Source organism: Oncorhynchus mykiss, chromosome 8 (genome assembly GCF_057628025.1).
Source record: "Oncorhynchus mykiss isolate SJ-2025 chromosome 8, ASM5762802v1, whole genome shotgun sequence".
Lineage (NCBI taxonomy): Eukaryota > Metazoa > Chordata > Actinopteri > Salmoniformes > Salmonidae > Oncorhynchus > Oncorhynchus mykiss.
The window spans coordinates 9,980,906-10,006,194 of record NC_143029.1 but is presented as its reverse complement, the minus strand read 5'-3'; the positions used below and the strand labels follow the sequence as shown (position 1 = coordinate 10,006,194).

Here is a 25,289-nt window from a genome sequence, read left to right as displayed (position 1 = left end):
CAGATAGGCCCCAAATCCCTAGGCTCGCCTGGAGTGGAGACCCAGCGTGTCTAAGCAGAGGGCTGGGTTGACTGTACAGCTAAATAAAAATATTTAATAAAAAAAATACATGGGGTTGTGGGTGAGATGGAAGTAAACACAGAGGATGTTAGGCATCTCATCTCACCTTGAGCTCTCCAACCTCCCGTTTCTCTCAAACTCTGCCGGGCCTCTTGGATATGGGGGGGGGGGGGGGCATGATAGAACAGATAGAAAGAGAGAAGGGAAAGGAAATCAGATCTTACAATCCAGTTAAAAAGGGAGCGTATCAAAAGTACTGATATAGCAGGTGGGGGAAAAAGGGAGCGTGTCAAAAGTGCTGATATAGCAGCTGGGGAAAAAAGGTAGCGTATCAAAAGTACTGATATAGCAGGTGGGGGAAAAAGGGAGCGTATCAAAAGTACTGATATAGCAGGTTTGGAAAAAAGGGAGCGGATCAAAAGTACTGATACAGCAGGTGGGGAAAAAAGGGAGCGGATCAAAAGTACTGATATAGCAGGTGGGGAAAAAAGGGAGCGTATCAAAAGTGCTGATATAGCAGGTGGGGAAAAAAGGGAGCGTATCAAAAGTACTGATATAGCAGGTGGGGAAAAAAGGGAGCGTATCAAAAGTACTGATATAGCAGGTGGGGAAAAAAGGGAGCGTATCAAAAGTACTGATATAGCAGGTGGGGAAAAAAGGGAGCGGATCAAAAGTACTGATACAGCAGGTGGGGAAAAAAGGGAGCGGATCAAAAGTACTGATATAGCAGGTGGGGGAAAAAGGGAGCGTATCAAAAGTACTGATACAGCAGGTGGGGGAAAAAGGGAGCGGATCAAAAGTGCTGATATAGCAGGTGGGGAAAAAAGGTAGCGTGTCAAAAGTACTGATATAGCAGGTGGGGGAAAAAGGGAGCGTATCAAAAGTACTGATATAGCAGGTGGGGAAAAAAGGGAGCGGATCAAAAGTACTGATACAGCAGGTGGGGAAAAAAGGGAGCGGATCAAAAGTACTGATATAGCAGGTGGGGAAAAAAGGGAGCGTATCAAAAGTGCTGATATAGCAGGTGGGGAAAAAAGGGAGCGTATCAAAAGTACTGATATAGCAGGTGGGGAAAAAAGGGAGCGTATCAAAAGTACTGATATAGCAGGTGGGGAAAAAAGGGAGCGTATCAAAAGTACTGATATAGCAGGTGGGGAAAAAAGGGAGCGGATCAAAAGTACTGATACAGCAGGTGGGGGAAAAAGGGAGCGGATCAAAAGTACTGATATAGCAGGTGGGGGGAAAAGGGAGCGTATCAAAAGTACTGATACAGCAGGTGGGGGAAAAAGGGAGCGGATCAAAAGTGCTGATATAGCAGGTGGGGAAAAAAGGGAGCGGATCAAAAGTACTGATACAGCAGGTGGGGAAAAAAGGGAGCGGCTCAAAAGTACTGATATAGCAGGTGGGGGAAAAAGGAAGCGTATCAAAAGTGCTGATATAGCAGGTGGGGGAAAAAGGGAGCGTATCAAAAGTGCTGATACAGCAGGTGGGGAAAAAGGGAGCGTGTCAAAAGTGCTGATATAGCAGGCGGGGAAAAAAGGGAGCGGATCAAAAGTACTGATATAGCAGGTGGGGAAAAAAGGGAGCGTATCAAAAGTACTGATATAGCAGGTGGGGAAAAAAGGGAGCGTATCAAAGGTACTGATATAGCAGGTGGGGAAAAAAGGTAGCGTATCAAAAGTACTGATACAGCAGGTGGGGAAAAAAGGGAGCGTATCCAAAGTACTGATACAGCAGGTGGGGAAAAAAGGGAGCGTATCCAAAGTACTGATATAGCAGCTGGGGAAAAAAGGGAGCGTATCAAAAGTACTGATATAGCAGGTGGGGAAAAAAGGGAGCGTATCCAAAGTACTGATACAGCAGGTGGGGAAAAAAAGCTTTTTAATTTGAGATATTAAGAAAGGAGAGCGAGAGAGATGAAAACAGACCGGAAAATATTCTGTATTGGCAGTGTTAACCTCTATCTACACCAGGACCATTTCTATTGACAGGAAGGCTGTGTTAACCTCTATCTACACCAGGACCATTTCTAATGGCAGGTCTGGTAGCTGGACATGTCACACCACCAGTAGAACTATAAGATTAACAGCAGAGAAGTTCTGTAAGGTGTAATGAAACGAAAGCACCCCGTCAGATGCTGTGGGTCAGTGTTGAACTTCCTGTTGGCATTCAGCTCTATTACCATGTACATTCTCGGTCCATTTATAGAGAATTTTGGTCGAGGCGTGCAGGCAGCAATGTGTGTATTCAGATGAAAAGATGCAAGACACATTAAAGATACATAGATATGACTTTAAGGAATATTCACACAATCAAGTGCAGATCGACGTAGACCCACACACACACACCAAACCCTCTCACACAGACAGACACACACACACACTCTCGTACACAGAAGAAACAAACACATCTAAGAAGATTCAGTTGGAGTCATGCAGATGGGAGTGCTGGGCCTAGTTGGCTGTGTGAGAAAAGACAAGGAGAAAGAGAGAGAGAGAGGAGGGTTTGTTTGATGCTTAAACAGAAGGAGCCCTATCTCTGTGTAAAGATGATGTCACGCTGCTTGCTTAGTGAGTACCACTTCCTCACGATTTGGCCCAACAGCGCGAACTCGTGACCTCTGCCTTGCTAGCACACGTGACCACTCTCCTGGAGAGTCTTAACAGTCGGCGCCATGTGAAAAGCTAGCTATTTGCTCAGGTAAGTAGGGACATTTCAGGCTGAAGAGTACATTTCACACATCCCACATGTGCTCCATATGGGCTGGATGGACTGGAGTCCCCCTGAAGAGAGGCAGGACACTAGACCTGGTGGAGTCCCCCTGAAGAGAGGCAGGACACTAGACCTGGTGGAGTCCCCCTGAAGAGAGGCAGGACACTAGACCTGGTGGAGTCCCCCTGAAGAGAGGCAGGACACTAGACCTGGTGGAGTCCCCCTGAAGAGAGGCAGGACACTAGACAAGGTGGAGTCCTCCTGAAGAGGCAGGACACTAGACCTGGTGGAGTCCCCCTGAAGAGAGGCAGGACACTAGACAAGGTGGAGTCCTCCTGAAGAGGCAGGACACTAGACCTGGTGGAGTCCCCCTGAAGAGAGGCAGGACACTAGACCTGGTGGAGTCCTCCTGAAGAGAGGCAGGACACTAGACCTGGTGGAGTCCCCCTGAAGAGAGGCAGGATACTAGACCTGGTGGAGTCCTCCTGAAGAGAGGCAGGACACTAGACCTGGTGGAGTCCCCCTGAAGAGAGGCAGGACACTAGACAAGGTGGAGTCCCCCTGAAGAGAGGCAGGACACTAGACCTGGTGGAGTCCTCCTGAAGAGGCAGGACACTAGACCTGGTGGAGTCCTCCTGAAGAGAGGCAGGACACTAGACCTGGTGGAGTCCCCCTGAAGAGGCAGGACACTAGACCTGGTGGAGTCCTCCTGAAGAGAGGCAGGACACTAGACCTGGTGGAGTCCTCCTGAAGAGAGGCAGGACACTAGACCTGGTGGAGTCCCCCTGAAGAGGCAGGACACTAGACCTGGTGGAGTCCTCCTGAAGAGAGGCAGGACACTAGACCTGGTGGAGTCCCCCTGAAGAGGCAGGACACTAGACCTGGTGGAGTCCCCCTGAAGAGAGGCAGGACACTAGACCTGGTGGAGTCCCCCTGAAGAGGCAGGACACTAGACCTGGTGGAGTCCCCCTGAAGAGAGGCAGGACACTAGACTTGGTGGAGTCCCCCTGAAGAGAGGCAGGATACTAGACCTGGTGGGGTCCCCCTGAAGAGAGGCAGGACACTAGACCTGGTGGGGTCCCCCTGAAGAGGCAGGACACTAGACCTGGTGGGGTCCCCCTGAAGAGGCAGGACACTAGACCTGGTGGAGTCCCCCTGGAAGAGGCAGGACACTAGACCTGGTGGAGTCCCCCTGAAGAGGCAGGACACTAGACCTGGTGGAGTCCCCCTGAAGAGGCAGGACACTAGACCTGGTGGGGTCCCCCTGAAGAGAGGCAGGACACTAGAAATGGTTGTTAATAGAGCTAGACTGCGGTGAACTGCAGAGCATCAAAAGGCCCTTTGGAACTGATTCTAAGAGTTACTACTCTGTATGCCTGTCTGGAACTGGCTATTTCCCTATAGCCCAGTATATCAGCATCTGTCCGTTCCATCTGTATGTGATTTAGTATAATATAAGAGTGAGTGGACAAAAGCAAAGCAAGTCACACATTCTATCATCTACCAGTTCTGGGACAGGTGCTATCATCTACCAGTTCTAGGATTGGGGCTGGGCTATCATCTACCAGTTCTAGGATAGGGGCTGGGCTATCATCTACCAGTTCTAGGATTGGGGCTGGGCTATCATCTACCAGTTCTAGGATTGGGGCTGGGCTATCATCTACCAGTTCTAGGATTGGGGCTGGGCTATCATCTACCAGTTCTAGGATTGGGGCTGGGCTATCATCTACCAGTTCTAGGATTGGGGCTGGGCTATCATCTACCAATTCTAGGATAGGGGCTAGGCTATCATCTACCAGTTCTAGGATAGGGGCTGGGCTATCATCTACCAATTCTAAGATTGGGGCTGGGCTATCATCTACCAGTTCTAGGATAGGGGCTGGGCTATCATCTACCAGTTCTAGGATAGGGGCTGGGCTATCATCTACCAGTTCTAGGATAGGGGCTGGGCTATCATCTACCAGTTCTAGGATAGGGGCTGGGCTATCATCTACCAGTTCTAGGATAGGGGCTGGGCTAGGATAGGGGCTGGGCTATCATCTACCAATTCTAGGATAGGGGCTGGGCTATCATCTACCAGTTCTAGGATAGGGGCTGGGCTATCATCTACCAGTTCTATTTGCGCCCCTACTGGACGGAAATTAAAAGTGTAATGGCTGTGCTCAATGCAATGGCACTTATAAATGTAGATCCTTCAAACACCCACAAACAGGGAAATCAATCCCTTTCAAAGGTGTTATTACATGCTCCACTAAGGCAGTTATTTATCTTATAACTTGTCCTTGTGGTAAAAGTTATAGGATAGGGTCTGGGCTACCATCTACCAGTTCTAGGATTGGGGCTGGGCTATCATCTACCAGTTCTAGGATTCGGGCTGGGCTACCATCTACCAGTTCTAGGATAGGGGCTGGGCTATCATCTACCAGTTCTGGGACAGGTGCTATCATCTACCAGTTCTAGGATTGGGGCTGGGCTATCATCTACCAGTTCTAGGATAGGGACTGGGCTATCATCTACCAATTCTAGGATAGGGGCTGGGCTATCATCTACCAGTTCTAGGATAGGGACTGGGCTAGGATAAGGGCTGGGCTATCATCTAGCAAGTCAAGGAGAAATTGAGGGACAAGTTGCTTAGCCAGGTGGATAAGGGCAAATCAAGGAAAAATTGATGGACAAGTTCCATAGCTTGGATAGCTTTCAGGGACACCAATGCGTGAAGAGAGACGACGGGGAGGAATTCTCTACAGTTTTGTGGATTTGGTACCTGAACTTCGTCCTGCAACGAAACACCTCTCAATCATCATCTCGAACGGCAGCCACATTTAGAGCCCAGTAGGGTACCCTAAATTACACAACCAAGAAGTTTGTTACCTTGTCCAAGAAGAAAAATGAAGAAAAAAATACAGTGGGTCCCTTGCGTCCGAGATGAAAGGTAAAAAAAGTACAGGCTAGCTCATAAAATGCTTCTACTAAAGAATGTTGTTTTCAGTAGGATTACAAATGACAAAATACATTTTTTGGGGGTAAAAATGTATTTCCATAGGGCATAGAACTGACCCCTTAGAGTACCCCTAAATTAATTGATTCATAAAGTGTGGTAACATCTTCATTAAAATAATAAAAGTCACCAAAAGTGAGGGTTCTGCCTGAACACCATCATGCTAGCTACTGCCAAATTAGAAAATGGCTACCACCACCTTTTTACCAACTTGTATGCATTTGATGTACAGTCATGAAGGCATTGTATGGTACAGTAGTTGTGCAGACATATGCACATGTAAAACCGACACAAGACCTTAAACAATAAATAAACATTTGTCAAGCATTCCCATTAGTGATTGTGCACAGACCAGCTCAGTAGAGAGCCATGCATGGGTGATTAGTAGAGTCTTTAGGCTGGTTAAACTCAAACACCGATAAGAAAACATAAAAGGTCTTAGACATGCTCAATTGTACTGTGATTAGGGCTCATGGAGCCAAGAGGTCAGTCAGTTTCAGGCATTTTAATAAAGCTCTTTGTCCACACAGGGTTAAAAAGTCCACACAGTTAACCAATTAGTTAAGTGTTTCTGATTAATTGCACACCAAGCCAATTGGTGGGGTCATCCTACCTTTTGGTAAACCTGAATGACTTGTTTCTATAAAAAAAAATAAAAAAAAGAAATAAGAAATATACCAAGTCAAAAGTTGTACTAAAAATTCTTTCTATTTTTAAAGAATCAAATTAGAAAATCGTTTGACATTTCCATTTTTGGGGGGGGGGGGGCAGCATAATAAAGATCAGTAGCTGAGACATCTTGTCTGAGCTTGGCTGCTAGCATCTGCTACTGGCAGATTGCAGACAGCTTGGATAATGGGTAATAGCAGCTTCCCTAGAATAGTATTATTATAGAGCTAAGGTGTTCAAATCTGTTCCAAGAAAAACCTGAACAGCAGCTACGGAAAGGATAAAGTGTGAGAAAAAAAAACATTCAATGAATGCATTAAAGAATACTTAAATGTTAAATTACTTTTCAGATTAAACTTGAGGGTCTTTATTAGTCTAATAAATAAAAAGCCCCAAAAAGTAATGAAGCCATTTTGCATATGACAGAGCGTTGAGACATAATCCAAATATAATTCTGGCTAAAATGTAGAACAACCTGGAGCTAATATTGATTCTGAGATAGAAGACTATTCTTACCGAGGAGGGGGGTGAAAAATGTATAAACAAATGTGCAGGACTTCAAAGAGAAGAGAGAGATATCAAACATTGTAGGCCGTCATTGTAAATAAGAATTTATACTTAACTGACTTGACTAGTTAAATAAAGGTAAAAAAAAGAAAGAAAGAAAGAAAAAAAAAAAAAACATAAATGCTTAAAAATGCACAAAAAATGACGTCAGCTGATGAAGATTATCTCATAGAACAAAACGCGTAATATCTCCTAAGCCTGTGTTTGCCACAAACCAAATGTTCTGTGTATCCCCCAAAAAACGTCAAAAAAGCATTTGATGAACGAACCATGGCAGAGTTAACACCATTACTATTGTTCCTTCTTAAAGAATCACGAGTGAAATAGGGTATGGATAAATTCATATTATACAGGCTAGTGAAGAAACCAAAAAGTACAGATCTCAAACCCCAGGGCTGAAAACTGCATACCGTGGTTTATTCCGATTGTTTCGGGGATACCGTGTGTGGCTTTGGCTTACCTGCGCGTGAGTTTGGAGGTGAGCTTGGTGAAGAGGTTGGTGGTGCCTCGGCTGCGGGACTGCGAGAGGGGCGTGGCGTCATGCGACAGTGTGGGTGAGGCCGGCGGGCCGTTGTAGGTGGCCGTGCGACGCTCGCGCAGCTGGCCGCCGTGGAAGGTGCTGCGGCTGGCTGTGCCGCGGGGGAAACGCAGCCTGTCGGGGGGCGTGGCGCCGCTGCTGATGCTGTGGGTGGAGGAGCCACCGGGGTTCCGCTGGCCAGACGTCGTCGACGTGCTGGGGAGGAAACGTGGGTGGAGGAAAGGGAAATTAAGAGGCAAGACCACATATTTTAGCCTGGGTCACGGCCTGTTTTCTTCGCAAGCCAAAGAGTTGGCTAAAGCAGACAAGGTTCCAGGTTATTTACATTCAAAAGAGGGGACACCATCACCCTGTTCTGTGTGAACGAGTACCGATACTACCTGAAACAATACCATTTCACATCTCTTACCTGAAAGAGCAGCAGATGTCAAGTCGGTTGGTTTTGGTTAGCTACGACTTTATCAACCACATCATGATGAAACACACGTTTTTATTGTTTAGTTGACTAAAGAGTTAAAGGGAACCTAAACAGAGTTTTAGGATATTAGGGCCAATTACCTTAATGCAGCTACTGATCTTTGCTCCATTAGGGATTTTGTTGGTCAGGTGAGATTTGGCTAGCACCACTTTGGACCAAAGACACTGGGGTAAGTTAGTGGGAAGAGAGAGGACACAATCCTACTCATCTTTGCTCCATTAGGGATTTTGTTTGTCAGGTGAGATTTGGCTAGCACTACTTTGGACCAAAGACACTGGGGTAAGTTAGTGGGAAGAGAGAGGACACAATCCTTCTCTGTGTTAAGAAAAAAATGCTTTGGGGGTGGAGCTAACGGAATGAGAAGAGGGCAGATACACGGGATGAGTGTTGGGGAGGGAAATATTCAGATTGGTCAGAGGGCGCTAGAGAGAAAAAGTGGGGACATAGAGGGGGATGGAAAATCGAGGTTAGAGAGACGAGCAGACAGACATAACGTGGCCCCTGGGAAGAGGAGGACCCCTGGTTGAACCCCTGGGAGGCAGGGTGGGAAGCCCCTTACTTAGGCCTGAAGAAGTCGCCATCGGTAGGTGGCAGCGTTTGGCGGCAGGTGTGGCCCGAAGCCGACAGGGACGCGGCCTTCTGGTGGCGCAGGCGGACCGAGGCTGAGGAGACGGTGAGGGCCTTGGCGTAGGCAGAGGGGCTAGTTGCACAGGCTGCCGACATTTCACTCATGCTGCCCCCCGGAGGACAGGAGGTGAAGTGCGGCGAAAAAGGCCACAGGGCCAGAGCAAAACAAGTGGGTTTTAATAAAGCATTGAGGGCATAAAAAGAGTCAAACTTCATAAGATAAAAAAGAGGACAGAAGAGGAAGCAATGCTCCCTTGAATGAATGTACTGTAGATAGATAGTTAGACGAAGTTGAAGGGAGCCTTCTTGGCAGTGGTGACTGTCTCTGTATTGGGTTGCACTGGATGGTCAAAGGATGTGGATTGTGGACTGCATATGAGTGTCTATCAATCTGCTGTGTCCACCCCCTCAGTCCTCGATACATATCGGTTTTATTTATAATTGAGGGGAATTGGATCAGTGTATCGCAATGTCGCTTTGCACTAATTTCCTGTGTGAATGTCGTGAATGAATCATTCAAAAAGTAATCTTGGTGACCAATCTGAGCACTCAAATTTAATTGCCATGGTAACACAAGTCACCATGTAAAACAAAATGAGCGCTTCTTAGAGTACAAGTGTAACTACCTCCCTGTTCAACTACATTTTCTTATGTTCGGTGCCTAATGAACATCTCCGACAGAGAGAGATCAAAGGCTTTGACCGCTGCAGACCGACCGAGGTCAAAGAACGTTTTAAACCCTCTTGTAACCATGTGTATAAATTCAAAACACATACTGAACACCAACCTTCCAAGCACTTTTCATCCTCAAGATTCTCTTGGCATAGTCTATTTTAATCTCAACAAATTTCTCAGATTTGTTGTCAGAACACTTCAACAAGTAACCCGCCTCTACTCTCCGTTCTATTGGCAAACGTGCAATCACTGGAGAGTAAACTGGACAAGCTTCATTCGAGATTATCCTATCAACGTGATCTGAAGAACTGGAATATCCTATTCTTCTCAGAGGACATGGATAATATACATCCAGCTGTTTTCTTTAATACATCATCAGCAGGACAGAACGGCAACGTCGGGCAAACTCAGAGGGGAAGTGGTGTATGTCTCTTTGTTAACAACAGCTGATGCGCAATACCTCATAATAAGCTGTAGACCATACTATACTGAACAAAAATATAAACGCAACATGTAAAGTCTTAAAAAATTAAATATCTCTAAAATGTTCCATATACAGAAAAAGCTTATTTCTCTCAAATTCTGTGAACAAGTTTGTTTACATCCCTGTTTGTGAGCATTACTCCTTTGTCATGATAATCCATCCACCTGACAGGTGTGGCATATCAATAAGCTGATTAAACAGCATGATGATTATTACACAGCTGCACCTTGTGCTGGTAACAAAAGGCCCCTAAAATGTTCAGTTTTGTCACACAACGCCCCAGTTTTGATGGAGCGTGCAATTGGCATGCTGAGTGCAGGAATATACACCAGAGCTGTTGCCAGATAATTGAATGTTAATTTCTCTACCATAAGCCGCATCCAACATCATTTTCAGTATGTCCAATCAGCCTCACAACCACAGACCATGTGTATGCGAGCGGTTTGCTGATGTCAACGTTGTGAACAGAGTGCCCCATGGTGGTGGAGGGGTTATGGTATTGGCAGGCATAAGCTAGGGACAACAAACACAAATGCATTTTATTGATGATTTCAATGCTCAGAGATACCGTGACTAGATCCTAAGGCCCATTGTCGTGCCATTTATCCACCTCCATCACCTCATGTTTCAGCATGACAATGCACGGCCCCATGTTGCAAGGATCGGTACACAATTCCTGGAAGCTGAAAATGTCCCAGTTCTTCAATGGCCTGCATACTCACCAGACATGTCACCCATTGAGCACGTTTGGGATGCTCAGGATCGACGTATACGACAGCGAGTTCCAATTCTCGCCAATATCCAGCAACTTTGCACAGCCATTGAAGAGGAGTGGGACAACATTTCACAGCCCACAATCAACAGCCTGATCAACTATACGCGAAAGAGATGTGTCGCGCTGCATGAGGCAAATGGTGGTCACCAGATACTGACTGGTTTCTGATCCAAGTCCCTATCTTTTTTTTTAAAGGTATCTGTAATCAACAGATGCATATCTGTATTCTCAGCCATGTGAAATCCATAGATTAGGGCCCAATGAATTTAATTCAATTGACTTATTTCCTGACATGAACTGTAAATTGTTGCGTTCCAACTTTTTGTTCAAAATATTTACAAACAGAGTTTTCATCTATATTTTTCGTAGCTGTCTACTTACTACCACAAACAAATGCTGGCACTAAGACCGCAATCAACGCGCTTTATAGGGCCATAAGCAAACAAGAAAATGCTCACCCAGAGGTGGCGCTCCTAGTGGCCAGTGATTTTAATGCAGGAAACGTAAATTTGTTTTCACTAATCTCAACCAGTATGTCACCTGTGCATCTAGAGACGAAAAAAAACCTCTAGATCACCTTTACTCCACACACAGAGACGCATACAAAGCTCTCTCTCGCCCTCCATTTGTAAAATCTGACCATAACTCTACCGTCCTGATTCCTGTCTATAAGCAAAAACTCAAACAGGAAGTACCAATGAGGCACTCAATACAGAATTGGTCCGATGAAGCGGATGCTAAGCTACAGGACTGTTTCGCTAGCACAGAATGGAATATGTTCTGGGAATCGTCCGATAACGTTGAGGAGTTTACCACGTCAGTCACCGGCTTCATTAATAAGTGCATTGACAACGACGACACCCCCACAGTGACCAGTACATATCTCAACCAGAAGCCATGGATTACAGGCAACATCCGCACTGAGCTAAAGGCTAGAGCTGCCACTTTCAAGGAGCGGGACACTAATCCGGACGCTTATAAGAAATAAAACATGGAAAGCGTCAATACAGGACTAAGATCGAATCCTACTACATCTGCTCTGACACTCGTCGGATGTGGCAGGGCTTGAAAACTATCACGGATTACAAAGGGAAACCTAGCCGCGAGCTTGCCAGTGACGTGAGCCTACCAGACGAGCTAAATGCCTTCAAATGCTCGCTTCGAGGCTAGCAACACTGAACGATGCTTGAGCGCACCAGCATTCCTGGACAACTGTGTGATCAAGCTCTCCATAGCCGGTGTGAGTAAGACCTTTAAACAGCTTAACATTCACAGGGCTGCAGGGCCAGACGGATTACCAGGATGCGTACTCAGCTGTAATGCTGAGTCTTCACTGCCATTTTTAACCTCGTTCTGACCCTGTAATACCTACATGTTTCAAGCAGACCACCAAGCTCAGCGTGCAACAATATAGTGCCCTCCAAGCTCATCACTAAGCTGACCCTGGGACTGAACACCTCCCTCTGCTGGATCCTGGACTTTCTGACAGACCGCCCCCAGCTGGTGAGGGTAGGCAACAACGCATCCACCATGCTGACCCTCAACACGTGGGCCCCTCAAGGGTGCGTGCTTAGTCCCCTCCTGTATTCCCTGTTCACCCACAACTACGTGGCCAAGCACGACTGCAACACCGTCATTAAGTTTGCAGTTGACACAACGGTGCTAGACCTGATCACTGACGACAATGCTCCAGCCAAAAGGGAGGAGGTCAGAGACCTGGCAGTGTAGTACCAGGACAACAACCTCTCCCTCAATGTCAGCATGACAAGCAAGCTAATTATGGACTACAGGAAACTGGGGGGCGCCGCATTCACATCAACGGGGCTGTAGTGGAATGGGTCGAGAGCTTCAAGTTCCTCAGTGTCCACATCACTAAAAATGGATTCCAGAACAGTCATAGACTGTTCTCTCTGCTACTGCAAGGCAAGCGGTACAGGAGCGCCAAGTCTGGGACCAAAAGGCTCCTGAATAGCTTCTACCCCCAAGCCATAAGACTGCTGAACAGTTAATCAAATGGCCACGCTGACTATTTGTACTGACTCTCTTGCACCGGCTCTATGCACACTCACCCACACACTCACACATACTACACTGACACTGCAACACACACGCACTACATACTATATGCTCACACACACTTAAAACACACACGCATATTGACGCCACACACACACACACACTTTAACACTCTTCACATACCCTGCTGCTACTCTGTTTATTGTCTACCCTGATTACCTAGTCACTTTTACCCCTGCCTATATGTACATATTACCTCAACTACCTCAGCTGCCTTGTACCACTGCACATTGACTCGGTACCAGTACCCCTTGTATTTAGCCTCGTTATTGTTATTTTATTGTGTTAGTATTTCCTTTAAAATGTTTATGCTAATTTGTCTTACTTTTTAACTCTGCATTGTTGGGGACGGGCCCGTAAGCATTTCCCAGTCAAGTCTACACTTGTATTCGGCGCATGTGATAAATACCATTTTATTTATAAATTTTATCTCTTGTATTTTTGAACAACACAGAGTTGAACAACACAAGAGTGCCGTTCACATGTGCTTTTTAAAAATGTATCTGACACAACTACTCTGTTCCAATTATGAGAGTCCTTTCAAATAGGCCAATGACTAAAGGTAAATATACAGTGTAATTTCTATTGAGCTGGACATTAATAGGCCCCAATGTAGCATCTCTGTGATTCTAAACCAATGTTTTTTTTGAGCATGGCTATTTCACAGAGAAAACACTGTGTGTGTAATGATGATGATGAAGAACGGGGCCTTCCTTTAGTAAAACAACAACCTTAACTAGAACATCATCTTCAAGACCTGAATCTTGTACAGTGTGGTCAGGGTGGTGCATGTAGCTGCTGCAGGCTAGGAGGGACAACGGGACAAACAGAGCCTCACCTGTTTTCTTTTCCGTTCTGGATGACAGAGTGGCGGTCCGAGGCGTTCCTCTCACTACACACATACGTGTTCCTCCTTCTCATGCCCCCTGATGTGGAGTTAGTCTGGAGGGAGAGAGAGAGAAAGAGGGTGATGAAAGGAGGGAGAGAGTGAAAGGAGGGAGAGGATGATGAAAGGAAGGAGAGAGGGTGGTGAAAGGAGAGAGAGTGAACGAGAGTAAAAGAGAGAGAGAGAGTGATGAAAGGAGGGAGAGAGTGAAAGAGAGAGGGTGATGAAAGGAGGGAGAGGGTGAAAGAGAGAGGGTGATGAAAGGAGGGAGAGAGTGAAAGAGAGAGAGGGTGATGAAAGGAGGGAGAGGGTGAAAGAGAGGGTGATGAAAGGAGGGAGAGGGTGATGAAAGGAGGGAGAGAGTGAAAGAGAGAGAGGGTGATGAAAGGAGGGAGAGGGTGAAAGAGAGAGGGTGATGAAAGGAGGGAGAGGGTGATGAAAGGAGGGAGAGAGTGAAAGAGAGAGGGTGATGAAAGGAGGGAGAGGGTGATGAAAGGAGGGAGAGGGTGATGAAAGGAGGGAGAGGGTGAAAGAGAGAGGGTGATGAAAGGAGGGAGAGGGTGATGAAAGGAGGGAGAGGGTGATGAAAGGAGGGAGAGAGTGAAAGAGAGAGAGGGTGATGAAAGGAGGGAGAGGGTGAAAGAGAGAGGGTGATGAAAGGAGGGAGAGGGTGATGAAAGGAGGGAGAGGGTGATGAAAGGAGGGAGAGAGTGAAAGAGAGAGAGGGTGATGAAAGGAGGGAGAGGGTGATGAAAGGAGGGAGAGGGTGAAATAGAGAGAGGGTGATGAAAGGAGGGAGAGGGTGAAAGAGAGAGAGGGTGATGAAAGGATGGAGAGAGTGAAAGAGAGCGGGTGATGCAAGAGAGTGAAAGAGAGAGGGTGATGAAAGGAGGGAGAGAGTGAAAGAGAGGGTGATGCAAGAGAGTGAAAGAGAGAGGGTGATGAAAGGAGGGAGAGAGTGAAAGAGAGTGAAAGGAGGGAGAGAGTGAAAGAGAGGGTGATGCAAGAGAGTGAAAGAGAGAGGGTGATGAAAGGAGGGAGAGAGTGAAAGAGAGCAGGTGATGCAAGAGAGAGAGTGAAAGATAGAGGGTGATGCAAGCGAGAGAGTGAAAGAGAGAGAGGGTGATGAAAGGAGGGAGAGAGGATGATGAAAGGAGGGAGTGAGTGAAAGAGAGAGAGAGGAATTCATAACTGCAACCGTATTGCTGTTTCTTTTTTTTTTTAACACAAGCTTGTTGTCACCGTTGTGCTTTGGCGTGTCAACGGTTTCGTCAATTTAATTGCGAGAGAGAGAGGGTGAGGATGGAAGGTGAGAAGTATAGTGACAGACAGAGACAGAAAGAAAAATAAATAAATAAACCAAAGAAAGAAATGACAAGAGAAGATACTGCCTGTACAAATGCTGTAAACACTATGTTTCTTGTGAGGCCCGGTACAAATGCTGTAAACACTATGTTTCTTGTGAGGCCCAGTACAAATGCTGTAAACACTATGTTTCTTGTGAGGCCCGGTACAAATGCTGTAAACACTATGTTTCTTGTGAGGCCCGGTACAAATGCTGTAAACACTATGTTTCTTGTGAGGCCTGGTACAAATGCTGTAAACACTATGTTTCTTGTGAGGCCCAGTACAAATGCTGTAAACACTATGTTTCTTGTGAGGCCCAGTACAAATGCTGTAAACACTATGTTTCTTGTGAGGCCCGGTACAAATGCTGTAAACACTATGTTTCTTGTGAGGCCCAGTACAAATGCTGTAAACACTATGTTTCTTGTGAGGCCCGGTACAAATGCTGTAAACACTATGTTTCTTGTGAGGCCCAGTACAAATGCTGTAAACACTATGTTTCTTGTGAGGCCCGGTACAAATGCTGTAAACACTATGTTTCTTGTGAGGCCCAGTACAAATGCTGTAAACACTATGTTTCTTGTGAGGCCCGGTACAAATGCTGTAAACACTATGTTTCTTGTGAGGCCCAGTACAAATGCTGTAAACACTATGTTTCTTGTGAGGCCCGGTACAAATGCTGTAAACACTATGTTTCTTGTGAGGCCCAGTACAAATGCTGTAAACACTATGTTTCTTGTGAGGCCCGGTACAAATGCTGTAAACACTATGTTTCTTGTGAGGCCCAGTACAAATGCTGTAAACACTATGTTTCTTGTGAGGCCCGGTACAAATGCTGTAAACACTATGTTTCTTGTGAGGCCCGGTACAAATGCTGTAAACACTATGTTTCTTGTGAGGCCCGGTACAAATGCTGTAAACACTATCTCGACCCCTCTTCGACATTGATCATCAAGCCCAAAAAAGCTACCCTGTGAGTGAGTGTGTGGCCAAATATCCATACCCAGATATCCATACTTATATTTAAAATAGTATGCTGATTGAGTATGCGAAATGATTGTATTTGAAAATATTGTATTCTTTAAATGCCAGGATGTCATAGTCATTTAGCTTTTCATCTAGTAGAATTCCCTGCACCTCATTCGACAAAGAGAAGGGTATGTTCAGACCTACGTGTGTTTGACAACAGCTGAAGAATCAGCTGATAATTAGATGCCAACAAATGGCGGGAAACAACGCAATTGCGCTTTAGATGACGTATTCTCAGTGTGGGTGAGCCTATTACGTGGATATTTGTTGCTTACTGCATACATTTGTACTAAACAGTACGTTCTATACAATACAGTATTAATTAAGACTCACATTTTGTTACGTTACAGCCTTATTCGAAAATTGACTAAATGTTTTTTTTCCCCTCATCATTCTACACACTATACCCCATAATGACATCACAAAACCCCATAATGACGAAGCAAACACAGGTTTTTATACATTTAAGCAAATTTTATATACATTAAAAAAATGAAATATCACATTTTTGTAAGTATTCAGACCCTTTACTCAGTACTTTGTTGAAGCAACTTTGGCAGCGATTACAACCTCGAGTCTTGGGTATGACGCTACAAGCTTGGCACACCTGTATTTGGAGAGTTTCTCCCATTCTTCTCTGCAGATCCTCTTAAGCTCTGTCAGCTTGGATGGGGAGTGTTGCTGCACAGCTATTTTCAGGTCTTTCCAGACATGTTCAATTGGGTTCAAGTCCGGGGTCTGGCTGGGCCACTCAAAGACATTCAGAGACTTGTCCCAAAGCCATTCATGCATTGTCTTGGCTGTATGCTTAGGGTCATTGTGCTGTTGGAAGGTGAACCTTCGCCCAGTCTGAGGTCCTGAGCGCTCTGGAGCAGGTTTTCATCAAGGATCTCTCTGTACTTTGCTCCATTCATCTTTGCCTCGATCCTGACTAGTCTCCCAGTCCCTGCCACTGAAAAACATCCCCACAGCATAATGCTGCCACCACCATGCTTTACTGTAGGGATGGTGCCAGGTTTCCTCCATAGGTGACACTTGGCATTGAGGCCAAAGAGTTCAATCTTGGTTTAATCAGACCAGAGCATCTTGTTTCTCATGGTCAGAGTCCTTTAGGTGTCTTTTGGCAAACTCCAAGCGGGCTGTCATGTGCCTTTTACTAAGGAGTGGCTTCCATCTGGCCACTTTACCATAAAGGCCTGATTGGTGGAGTGCTGCAGTTCCTCAGAGGAACTCTAGAGCTCTTTCAGAGTGACCATCGGGTTCTTGGTTGTCTCCCTGACCAAGGCCCTTCTCCTCCGATTGCTCAGTTTGGCCGGGCGGCCAGCTCTAGGAAGAGTCTTGGTGGTTCCAAACTTCTTCCATTTTAGAATTATGGATGTCACTGTGTTCTTGGGGACCTTTAATGCTGCAGACATTTTTTGGTACCCTTCCCCAGATATGTGACTCGACACAATCCTGTATCTGAGCTCTACGGACAACTTCCTCGACCTCATGGGTTGATTATTGCTCTGACCTGCGCTGTCAACTCAATTGAATTTGTGCTCAATTTCGAGTCTCATAGCAAAGGGTCTGAATACTTATGTAAATCAGGTATTTCTGTTTTTTTAATATTTTTATTATAAATTTGCAAAAATGTCTAAAAAACAGTTTTTGCTTTGTCATTATAGGGTATTGTATGTAGATTGCATATTTTTGTATATGTATTTAAACCAATAAGGCTGTAACTTAGCAAAATGTGGAAAAAGTCAAGGGGTCTGAATACTTTCCGAAGGCACTGGATGTAGTAAGATTAGTACACAGTGTATAGTTTTAGTAAGTAGAAGTCAAGACAGATTTTAGACACAGACATTGACATCAAGCCCAAAAACCTTGTGAGTGACTGAGTGAGTTTGTGTGTGTGTGTGTGAGTGGTTGGTGTGCGGATGCGTGTGTATACATATTCTGTGTACTCTCGGTGTACTCACGCTGGGTGTGGTGGAGCCCTTCTTGCGGTCGGGGATGTCGGCCTTGTTAGGGTTGTTGGCGTTACCCAATAGGGGACTGGCAGGGGCACCGCTGCCACCACGCCCGCCTGGTGAAACTGACTTCCGTGGCTGGGCACCCCCGTCCTCTTTGTGGTCGCCGTTGTCATCCGAGGTGGTCTGGCTCCTCTTGGGGTAGCCCACCGAGGGAATGGACGGACCGGCTGGATGGAGGGAGGGAGAGACACACATGGATGAGTGTGGAGTTACAATGAGAACTGTGGTGCATTGGATGTTCACATCGCTCTTCCTATAACACTTATCCCCCTTTCCCTCCTTCATGACCCCCTTACTCCTCCTCCTCCTCCTCTCAATGTCCCCCCTCCTCCTTCTCCTCTCAATGCCTTCCCTCCTCCTTCTCCTCTCACTGCCTCCCCTCCTCCTTCTCCTCTGTGTCCTCCTCCTCCCCTGCATCTCCCCTCCTTCTCCTGTGTCTCTTATCTCCCCCTTTCATGGGTTCTTCCTCGCTCTCCCTACTTCATCCCGTCCCACTTACATCCCCCCTTCCTCCCCGCGCCATCTTCTCCCACCCTCTCACCCTGGTCGCTGTAGCGTCTCTGTTTCTGGGTGCCGGAGATGGACCGCTGGGCCTTGAGGTGGGCCGGAGACTGGCCGTTGTTGTTGTGCTCGCTGGCGGGCCGCGCCTTGGCCAGAGACAGATTACTGCTAGAACTGGAGTCACTGACCTCCAACTAGGAAAGAGGGGGAGAGAAGAAAAGCTTACAGTTAAATCACACTGCAGATTAAAATTAGTTCTACTGTATTTTATGCGCAGATCTGTGCCATTTTGTGACAAAAAGTCACTCAGTGTGTGTTTCTCAATATGCATACAACTGCATAAGAATTTACATATGAGAAGCAAGCTACTTTTACATGTACAAAACGACCTAAAATTAATGTTGTAATGCAATGTAGATAGCCATAAATAATTTGTAGCTTACCGTTGGCCTATCTAGCTAGCTACCAATTCTTTGTCAGTTAGCCTGCGCTCTACGCACACTACAGTGGGTATTATAGGCAGGTAGATATGCTAAATTAACATAGTATGTACATATTACTATATCAAGATAAAATATTCTAGTCAGGCAACATATGCGATATGAATTGGCAACAGTTCACTCCGAAGCCAGAGTTTATTTTCTCTTGCTTCAGCTCGAATTGGCTATTGTTTAAGAGATTTTTCATCATGTTTTACATGGTTGTGTCATATTACATCAACAATCCTGGGAATTTAGTTGAAGTGTGCATCGATGCATCCTTCGAAATATGTGCAGAGTACGTGTTCCATACTCTGACCATTGTGTGCTCCAGTTTGCGTGCTCGAAATGCGGTAGTGTGCATATTGAGAAACGCACATGTTGTGTTGGATGGAAAATGTTGAAAAATGCACTACATTTTGCTTGAATCTTCAACATAGTAATGCTACCAAAAATAATTTACAGAAACTAGTTACAAATGGAGTCATCCATGATTCACCATATTATATGTTAAGCATATGTTTTATTTTCAGTCTCCATCTCCACTGAATGAGGTTAACTGTAAGGATTTATTTCCTAATAATAATAATGTAAAATTAACAAATGTACTGAAAGACCTGTGTGAAGGTCAACTTACAGAGGAGGAACTTCTTGAGGCAATTAAATGCTTTTAGTGTTTAAAAACACCATGGCTTGATGATATACCAGTAGAGGTAGGTCAGTATATCTGACCTTTTGTACTCAAAGATCCATTATTTGTACTCAAAGATACATTTTTTAGCATGTTTTAACTACTCCTATACAAATTATAGACTTTCAGGTACTCAAGAGGGTCTGATTTCATTACTACTGAAACAGGACCCAGGTGGTAAGTATAATTTTATTTTATTTTTTATTTTACCTTTATTTAACGAGGCAAGTCAGTTAAGAACTAATTCTTATTTTCAATGACAGCCTAGGAACAGTGGGTTAACTGCCTGTTCAGGGGCAGAACGACAGATTTGTTGTACCTTGTCAGCTCGGGGGTTTGAACTTGCAACCTTCCGGTTACTAGTCCAACTCTCTAACCACTAGGCTACCCTGCCGCCAAAATAATGATCCAGTCCATTTAAAAAAACTGGAGACCTCTTACACTTAGTGAAATGTGTAAGAGGCTCTAGAAAACCCTGGTGAAATGTGTAAGAGACCTCCAGGTAATCCTGGTGAAATGTGTAAGAGGCCTCCAGGTAATCCTGGTGAAATGTGTAAGAGACCTCCAGGTAATCCTGGTGAAATGTGTAAGAGGCCTCCAGGTAATCCTGGTGAAATGTGTAAGAGGCCTCCAGGTAATCCTGGTGAAATGTGTAAGAGACCTCCAAGTAATCCTGGTGAAATGTGTAAGAGGCCTCCAGGTAATCCTGGTGAAATGTGTAAGAGGCCTCCAGGTAATCCTGGTGAAATGTGTAAGAGGCTCTAGAAAACCCTGGTGAAATGTGTAAGAGGCCTCCAGGCAATCCTGGTGAAATGTGTAAGAGGCCTCCAGAAAATCCTGGTGAAATGTGTAAGAGGCCTCCAGGTAATCCTGGTGAAATGTGTAAGAGGCCTCCAGGTAATCCTGGTGAAATGTGTAAGAGGCCTCCAGGTAATCCTGGTGAAATGTGTAAGAGGCTCTAGAAAAACCTGGTGAAATGTGTAAGAGACCTCCAGGTAATCCTGGTGAAATGTGTAAGAGGCCTCCAGGTAATCCTGATGAAATGTGTAAGAGGCCTCCAGGTAATCCTGGTGAAATGTGTAAGAGGCCTCCAGGCAATCCTGGTGAAATGCATAGCACATACAGTGCCTTGCGACAGTATTCGGCCCCCTTGAACTTTGCGACCTTTTGCCACATTTCAGGCTTCAAACATAAAGATATAAAACTTTATTTTTTTGTGAAGAATCAACAACAAGTGGGACACAATCATGAAGTGGAACGACATTTATTGGATATTTCAAACTTTTTTAACAAATCAAAAACTGAAAAATTGGGCGTGCAAATTTATTCAGCCCCTTTACTTTCAGTGCAGCAAACTCTCTCCAGAAGTTCAGTGAGGATCTCTGAATGATCCAATGTTGACCTAAATGACTAATGATGATAAATACAATCCACCTGTGTGTAATCAAGTCTCCGTATAAATGCACCTGCACTGTGATAGTCTCAGAGGTCCGTTAAAAGCGCAGAGAGCATCATGAAGAACAAGGAACACACCAGGCAGGTCCGAGATACTGTTGTGAAGAAGTTTAAAGCCGGATTTGGATACAAAAAGATTTCCCAAGCTTTAAACATCCCAAGGAGCACTGTGCAAGCGATAATATTGAAATGGAAGGAGTATCAGACCACTGCAAATCTACCAAGACCTGGCCGTCCTTCTAAACTTTCAGCTCATACAAGGAGAAGACTGATCAGAGATGCAGCCAAGAGGCCCATGATCACTCTGGATGAACTGCAGAGATCTACAGCTGAGGTGGGAGACTCTGTCCATAGGACAACAATCAGTCGTATATTGCACAAATCTGGCCTTTATGGAAGAGTGGCAAGAAGAAAGCCATTTCTTAAAGATATCCATAAAAAGTGTTGTTTAAAGTTTGCCACAAGCCACCTGGGAGACACACCAAACATGTGGAAGAAGGTGCTCTGGTCAGATGAAACCAAAATTGAACTTTTTGGCAACAATGCAAAACGTTATGTTTGGCGTAAAAGCAACACAGCTCATCACCCTGAACACACCATCCCCACTGTCAAACATGGTGGTGGCAGCATCATGGTTTGGGCCTGCTTTTCTTCAGCAGGGACAGGGAAGATGGTTCAAATTGATGGGAAGATGGATGGAGCCAAATACAGGACCATTCTGGAAGAAAACCTGATGGAGTCTGCAAAAGACCTGAGACTGGGACGGAGATTTGTCTTCCAACAAGACAATGATCCAAAACATAAAGCAAAATCTACAATGGAATGGTTCATAAATAAACATATCCAGGTGTTAGAATGGCCAAGTCAAAGTTCAGACCTGAATCCAATCGAGAATCTGTGGAAAGAACTGAAAACTGCTGTTCACAAATGCTCTCCATCCAACCTCACTGAGCTCGAGCTGTTTTGCAAGGAGGAATGGGAAAAAATGTCAGTCTCTCGATGTGCAAAACTGATAGAGACATACCCCAAGCGACTTACAGCTGTAATCGCAGCAAAAGGTGGCGCTACAAAGTATGAACTTAAGGGGGCTGAATAATTTTGCACGCCCAATTTTTCAGTTTTTGATTTGTTAAAAATATCCAATAAATGTCGTTCCACTTCATGATTGTGTCCCACTTGTTGTTGATTCTTCACAAAAAAAATACAGTTTTATATCTTTATGTTTGAAGCCTGAAATGTGGCAAAAGGTCGCAAAGTTCAAGGGGGCCGAATACTTTCGCAAGGCACTGTAGAATAAAAAGGTTTTACCAGATATTGTTCATCCTGATCAGACAGATTTTTTACATGGACAATATATTTGAGATAATATGTGACAATGAAACATAAAAGACACCTGTCCTGGTCTTCATAGCAGATTTTGAAAAGGCGTTTGATAAAGTACGACTAGAATTTATACACAAATGCCTGGACTACTTTAATGTCGGTGAATCTCTTATACAATGGGTTAAAGTTATGTACAGCAACCCCAGGTGTAGAATAGTAAATAATGGTTACTACTCAAAAAGTATTGAACTGTTAAGAGGAGAAAAACAAGGATGTCCGTTGTCTCCTTACAAATAGCAGTGTTTGGACATTTGGAAAGCCATAGTCAATCAATCTATAATATAATATAATAATACTCGTAGGAAAAATGTTCATCTTTAGCTCACAATCTGTGGATAATATACGATTAGAAGGTGAGGGTGGTTGAGGGGTGGGATTAAAGAGCTGAGGTCTATGGTGATAGGTAGGATGGGCTGAGGGTGGTTGAGGGGTGGGATTAAAGAGCTGAGGTCTATGGTGATAGGTGGGATGGGCTGAGGGTGGTTGAGGGGTGGGATTAAAGAGCTGAGGTCTATGTGATATGTAAAATGTATGTATATGTAGAAAAAAAGCTGTAAAAACAGATACATATATTTGTGTCCTCAGAAGAGGATGGGTTAATAATATATATATATATATTTATTTTAATTTAAAAAAGTAGATCTTAAAAGAAAGAGAGACATTTTGAAAGCGCAAAAAAGTGACGGCATCACCCAAGCAGACAATCACTTCAGGTACAGTATTTTGCATTTAATTGCACTTGCCAAAAATGTCAGACAGAAACCAAGACCAAGAACTAATACATGCTAGAGCCAGCACTTTCAGACATGGCTAGGTCTCCCCTTACCTCTGTGGACTTCCTTCCCAGTAGCAGGTAGGTGGCGGTGATCTCATCGTACTTCATCCTGGTTAGAGACTCAGTCACCTCCTCCCGAGTGTAGCCCATCCCCACCATGATGTCTGCAGGAGAACAGGAGCGGGATAGGACAGCTGTTAGCATTAGACACCCGATAGGCTGCAGCCTGGGGTTGTCTAGCGGTTAGGGATGCTGCCTTCAAATCCAGCCCATACCCTTTTGACACAAACCCTCTGTCAACTTTCCTGTCTCTCCCTTGTGGTTTCTAACCAATCATTTTTTTAAAAACGCCATTGGCTGAGACCGTGTGAACATATATCCCCATTTCCTATTTGGAACCAAAATACTAAGCCGCGAGGGCAATGTGTTTGAATTTCATTTAATTAACCGTATTAATACCACAAGGGGAAATTGGATGTACAGCAACAACATACTGCATACATCAGAGAGAGAGAGAGAGAGAGAGAGACAGAGAGAGAGCACTGATGGCTGGTGAAACAACAACTCATTCTCTCTATCATCAGTGCTGAGTGAGGGCATGGTAGGAGCAGATCAATGCTGGCATCAACAGACAGAGGGCATGGTAGGAGCAGATCAATGCTGGCATCAACATGTATGGGGTGAGGGAGAGCGGGGTGCGAGTGGAAAGAACAAGGCCTGCCAGACTGTATCGACTCCTGGATCTGTGTGCATGTATGTGTGTGTGTGTGTGCATGCACACATACATTTTAATGACTGTGTGTTACAGAGTGTGGTTGTGTTAATGCGTGGTCAAGTGTGCTTTTTAATGACTGTGTGCATGTCTGAGTGGAGTGCTAGGCTGTGGGTGTCTGAAAACAATCCAGGTCCGCCACGCTCACGTTGGGCACAGCATGCCAGGCAGCCCGCAACACAGGCAGGCTCCCCCTAATACATGTGCCAACCTATCCACTCCCTCCTGCAACCAACCAACAAATAAGAGTTCCTAGCAGCTGATACAGCTGATACAGTTCGTCATCTGATAGTTACGCATTGAGAATACTACCTATAGAACCACATGAGTTCTAAGTGACTTAAATCTTCATTTACAAGCACTTCACTACACTCGCAATAACATCCTCTAACTATGTGTATATGTGACCAATAACATCCTCTAACTATGTGTATATGTGACCAATAACATCCTCTAACTATGTGTATATGTGACCAATAACATCCTCTAACTATGTGTATATGTGACCAATAACATCCTCTAACTATGTGTATATGTGACCAATAACATTTGATTTGATTCATGTACCTACAGGGGTCAAAGTGTAACTAGATAGTCCTATTCCATCTAGTATGTCTCAGTTCTGAATTTCAGTTTTTTTATTATTATTATTATTATTATTTCAGCATTAACCAACCTTCCTCCTGAAGAGCTAGCGGACGTGCAGGCTTTTGCTCCAGCCCACCTTTAACACACCGCATTCTACTAATCGGCGTCTCCTCAGGACCTTGGTTAGTATAATCATTTTGTGTTTAGAGCAGGGCTGGTACAAAAGCCTGTATACTCAGCAACTCTCCATCAGGAGGCTGCCCATTCCTGGTTTTAATAGTCAATAAAGTCATTTATATATTCATAAAGTCATTATCTATATTCATAAGTATGGGTACACTGTACACATGTAAAGATGGTTCCTGATTCGCTCCCTAACCCTTCCTGTTGATGTCTGCAAACCTATAAGGTGGAAGCTCCACCACCACACTGTTTATTTACACCTATCCAAGGGAGAGAAATGGGAGTGGCTGGTACACAGAGGAGTGCTCGAGTCAGTGTACCTATTCTCTTCTGGTCCGTGATGTCCGTTTCTGGTTCCACGAAGGGCTTCATCTCATCCTCTTCACAGCCGGCGTTTATCCACCGGTCCTTCATGATTTGCTAGGAGGGAGAAGGACAAACACACGTTATCATTTCCACTCTACAGGCCCAATTTGATAACAGGGACACAAAAACGACACATTAACCTCATGTCCCTGCGCCT

The 25,289-nt window shown here is 44.9% G+C and overlaps 1 protein-coding gene across 31 annotated transcripts in view; it reads right to left on the bottom strand.

Moving 5' to 3' along the window:
- Nucleotides 1-25,289, bottom strand: part of LOC110529179 (MAP/microtubule affinity-regulating kinase 3) — a 110,758-nt gene that overhangs the window by 2,740 nt on the left and 82,729 nt on the right. For 6 of the 31 annotated variants that reach the window (XM_090242522.1, XM_090242521.1, XM_090242520.1 and 3 more), the window contains exons 10-18: nt 25,087-25,186; nt 23,275-23,387; nt 18,481-18,634; nt 17,886-18,106; nt 13,498-13,601; nt 8,582-8,755; nt 7,467-7,739; nt 6,384-6,410; nt 167-211 (exon numbers count right to left, since the gene is read on the bottom strand). In XM_090242522.1, the coding sequence (XP_090098648.1) occupies nt 167-211; nt 6,384-6,410; nt 7,467-7,739; nt 8,582-8,755; nt 13,498-13,601; nt 17,886-18,106; nt 18,481-18,634; nt 23,275-23,387; nt 25,087-25,186 (1,211 nt within the window). Of the gene's footprint in view, nt 1-166; nt 212-5,431; nt 5,615-6,383; nt 6,411-7,466; nt 7,740-8,581; nt 8,756-13,497; nt 13,602-17,885; nt 18,107-18,480; nt 18,635-23,274; nt 23,388-25,086; nt 25,187-25,289 lie in introns of those variants that run through there. The other 25 variants (XM_090242537.1, XM_090242538.1, XM_090242536.1 and 22 more) reach the window with 9 other exon arrangements.